Source organism: Malus sylvestris, chromosome 13, assembly GCF_916048215.2.
Source record: "Malus sylvestris chromosome 13, drMalSylv7.2, whole genome shotgun sequence".
Classification (NCBI taxonomy): Eukaryota; Viridiplantae; Streptophyta; class Magnoliopsida; order Rosales; family Rosaceae; genus Malus; species Malus sylvestris.
In genome coordinates, this window is record NC_062272.1 from 11,970,339 (window position 1) to 11,974,902 (window position 4,564).

The 4,564-nt window shown below is 33.1% G+C and overlaps 1 protein-coding gene across 1 annotated transcript; it reads right to left on the minus strand.

Annotated features, from left to right (window-relative positions):
* Positions 1-551: 551 nt before the first annotated feature.
* Positions 552-1,328, minus strand: LOC126595599 (major strawberry allergen Fra a 1-3-like). Its single transcript, XM_050261883.1, has one exon. The coding sequence runs from the start codon at positions 1,217-1,219 to the stop codon at positions 740-742; it is 480 nt and encodes a 159-aa protein (XP_050117840.1). The 5' UTR covers positions 1,220-1,328; the 3' UTR covers positions 552-739.
* Between the last annotated feature and the right edge of the window lie 3,236 nt (positions 1,329-4,564).

The window sequence follows — 4,564 nt, forward strand, 5'->3', positions numbered from 1 at the left end:
TATACTAATACATGCAAATTAATTTACCTACAACACTAATTTACCTATATATTACATATAAATATAGGTAAATTATGTTACACACCCTAATAATAATGTGGCGAATATATATATATTTATATATATATATATATATTTATATATATATATATATATATATATATATATATGTAATGGTTTACCTACAAAATATAAAAATATTACTTTATTTCAAATACATATGATTATAAGTGGCTAAAAAACCGTTAGAAGGGTTATGGCATATGTTGTAAATTATATGAAGTAAAAGGTCATTTATTTTCTAATGTGGCAACATATTTGAATTTTGGGTTTATATTGGATGTTTAAAGATATGTGGGTTTTAATCTAAAAATTACGAGTTGTATGGGTCTATATCTAAAGAACCCTAGAAAATATGATACTTTAATTTAAGAGTAATGTTAGAAAAATTATATTTTTAGATCACAATTACAAAACATTGTATGTGTCAGTTGATACGGTGTGTCATGTCATGCCATGGTGCATGATAAAGGGAAACTTGCACACATATATATATTATCCAAATCCATTATTTTCTTTTTACTTATTTTTATATAAAAAGACATACAATATTCACTCTTCAATGAAAAGCTCCAATAACAAGCCAAATTACAAGCCAAAACACTGTTTCAGAAGTTTAAAAAACAAAAAAGGAAATGAAAACCGTTGTTTGTTGACATAAGTTTTGATGCCATATAATTTAGTTGTAGGCGTCCTGGTGCTCCAAGAGGTAGTTCTCAATCAACTTGAAGAGGTGGGAGGCCTTCTCTTTGCCAGCCTTAACATGCTCTTCTTTGATCTCAACATCACCCTTGGTGTGGTAGTGGCTGGTGCTCTTGATGACAGAACCGCTGCTGGAAGCGACCAACTTAGTCTCATAAGAGATCTTCTCAATTGTCTCAGAGATAGCATCTCCTTCAATCACACTGTACTTGTAGACAAAGTTGTCCTTGTCCACCCCGTCAATTCTGTGCTTCACGTAGCTGTATGTGCTACCTTCACCGAAGTTGATCTTCTTAATGGTTCCAACTCCACCATCTCCTTCAAGGATCTCAGCGTTCTTCACTGCCTGTGGTGCAATTTTGGGGATGAGGTTGTCAGCATCAAGAACAAATGCATTGAACAACCTAGCAGGGGGGATGACGGAGGTGAACTCGGATTCATATGTGAAAACACCCATGATTCTGAGAAGTGAATGGAAAGTGAGAAAAGAATAACTAATGAAGAGGAAGATCTAAGAAAGAAAGATGATGTATTGGGAGGTTTCTTGAGATGTGAAGAAGTGAGGAGGAGGTATGGTATTTATAGGCTCAGGCTGAAGGTGTGTGAATCAAAAGGTTTATGCAAGTTCCTAATTGTTTAATTGGTTCTATTCAATGTGACGTGGGAGCCATTATTTTTGTACAAGGGATTTTGTAATTTAGTCAAGGGAAGGACCATATGGAAATTGAATAAGGTACCCAATTAATCCACGAGGTGGACTAGTTAAACCTCAATTACTTATTCTCCTGGTGTTTGCTACAAGTTATAATTTCCATGTGCATGCAATGAGTACTTTAGAAATGATATGATTCTCTCACATCAAGTAAACAAACTGACACCTTTTGTAATTCTGTTTGATAATTTTTTCTATATAATCAACGTTCCAATTTTACTTGACCTATAGAGGAAGATTTAACTCGAACATTTGTGTATATAGGCTTTCTTCCTTCTTCCTTTCCAGTCAAATACCGAAAGACTATATGATATGAGCAAGTTGATAGAAATTTTGTCTGGTTAAACAATAATTTAGTTTATCTGAGACAATGTATGGTGATGTGGTAATTCAGCGTTTATCAAACACTAATAATAGCTGTTTTATCTTGGATTAAATCACATCCTTAATTGTTATATAATTCTATATCTTGAGCCATTTCAATTTGTAGATGTGATCAAAACCCAACTGAAAATGATGGGCAAACGACATTGACCCATTGCAGCCTATTTTGAAATGCAAGACAAGTGTATATCCTAATTTGAAATTCTGGAAGCTGCATACTAGTTGTGAAGTAGTAGGGACAACCATATTCTGAAACAAGTTGGTTTGGTCAATTAGGGATCACACACCGACCCATTTGATGTCCAGTTGTGTACTAGCTAATTAACCTCGGTATTATTGTAATTCAAATTTCACCTACGAACAATCCATTTGAATTGGAAAAACGGAAAATCTAAGAGGAAGTGATCAACTTCATTCTTTTTCAGGTTGCCTTCCCTTGGTCCCCAGTAATGAAAGGTGCACCAAAAAGAAAAGCCTATACTGAATGGTTAAAGATTTCAAACCAATTTTTTGTTACATATACATAACACCTTTACAGCAATTTTACAGTTAAAGATTTCAAACGTAGGGTTAGATAAAATGATGTTATTGATAATTGTAAGTTCTTATAAATGCATACTATAGAATATCATACATACTATACAAAAAAGTGTTGAGAGTATCAATCTCACATCATGAAAAATAGGACCTTGCATGTGCTTATAGTGATTAGGCAATTCCCCATATTTCCAATTGTTTTTTTTTTTTGTGGAACCCCAAGTTTCTTCATGGTACAAGAGCAAGTTGTCCCGCGTTTGAAGCTCAATGGCCACATGTGCTCCATATCTCCCCATTTGTGTTGTCCAAGTTTAGGCATGAAAATGCGTTACACGTAATGCGGGCGTGTTGAGCGTATCAATCCCACATCAGAGAAATGAAGGACTTTTGCATGAGTTTATAAGTAATTTTGTCACGTCCCATATTGAAAAAAAAAGGTTTTGCTTTTTGCTACTTTTCAGCTTAAAATGACATGTGACATTGTAAATAAGCAGACTTATCAAACACAAATTTTACTCGAACTTCTTTTCATCCCGCTTAAAATGACCCGTGACTTTGCAAATAAGCAGACTTATCAAACACAAATTTTACTCAAACTTTTTTTTCATCCCCACTTTTAAAATAATTTAAGCAGTACCAAACCTTACCTTAATTTTTTTTTTTATGAATTTTTTTTAACAAACGATATTACCTACACTATAGGAGTGGAGGATTGAGCTAAGCCTAACAATGGGCTAGCAATAATGTGGTAAAAATTCGCTTTTGGCAAGAATCGAACCTAAGACCTCTCACTTACGAGTGAGGGAATACCACTAAACCATAGTACTAAGCAAGGAAGAAAATATCGGTAATATCGGAAATATCGGTAGTCCGAAAACACGGAAATATCGATGGAAATATCGGGATAATATCGATATCGATAAAAATTACATGGAAACCACGGAAATTGTAAGAAAAACTTGGGAATTTTTATTGAAACTTTGCAGGATGTTTATTTAGTCAATTATCTATTAGTTTATCACAAAAAATTGGAAGGAAATGCATTGCATGATGGATTTAACATTATCAAGTTGATTTTATAGCGAGCTGACAAACATTGTGAGTGTAGAAAATATGTAGAAATTAATGAAAGAAGTCTAAACACACCATAATCATTTATATATAATGAATTAGTACAATATTTTACACTTTATACATTGCATGGTAAGATACATGAGTGACTTAGTACCACAATGAGTTCCTATGAGGTTCAAAATTTTCACTATCTTCATCATCTCTATGTGTAGAGTGAGTGTATTTTGAAGAGTAGTTAACAACCATGGCAATGGTTTTCAAGAACCAAAACCCAAAAGTCAATAAGAAACCGAATACTTCGGTATTTTTCGGGATTACCAAACAAATGGGATTTGGAAACCAATCCCATATCGAAAATTTTGGTATTTTTCGGGATGGGATTATCGAACTTCAGGATGGTTTTGGTTTGGGATTTTTCGGTTTGGGTTTGGGACTTTTTTGGTTTGGTTTGGGATTTTTCGGAATTTTTTCCAGCCCTACCATGTAAGTGACCAAATAAAAAATAGAAAAATTAAAAACCACATGCCATTGACTAAGTAATTAATTGACACAATTTAAAATATAATACCACAAAAAATTTGGAAAATGTGCAAATTTGTTTCTTGTAAAAAGAATTCAAAACAAAAGCATATATATAAATATTGTAGCATATTATCACAACAACATAAGTGGTATGGTGGTTAAGGTGCTAAGGAGTTAACGTGGGGGGGGGTTCGAACCCCTCTGTGTTCAAAATTGTGACTTTTCAAAATTTTCAGGAATTTTTGAACAAAATATCGCGATATTATAGCTAATATCGCGATATTAGACGATATATTTTGACGAAAACTCATTGGATACTCATTAAAATATCGTTAACCCAAAAAAACGAAAATATCGGCGATATTTCGCCGATATTTTGGATATTTTCTTCCATGGTACTAAGTGACATTTATTGTATTTTTAGTTTGGCTATATTACTATTAGGTACAATTGTTTTAGGTGTTCAAACATAAAATAAAATTGAAAAGCATCAGGTTTTACAAATCATAACTAATGTCTGAGCCCTAACGAATCAATAACGCAAAAATTATCGGACTTAATGAACAAAAACAT

What these genes read in the sequence shown, in the direction of transcription:
- LOC126595599 (XM_050261883.1), bottom strand. Translation starts at nt 1,219, where the DNA reads ATGGGTGTTTTCACATATGAATCCGAGTTCACCTCCGTCATCCCCCCT.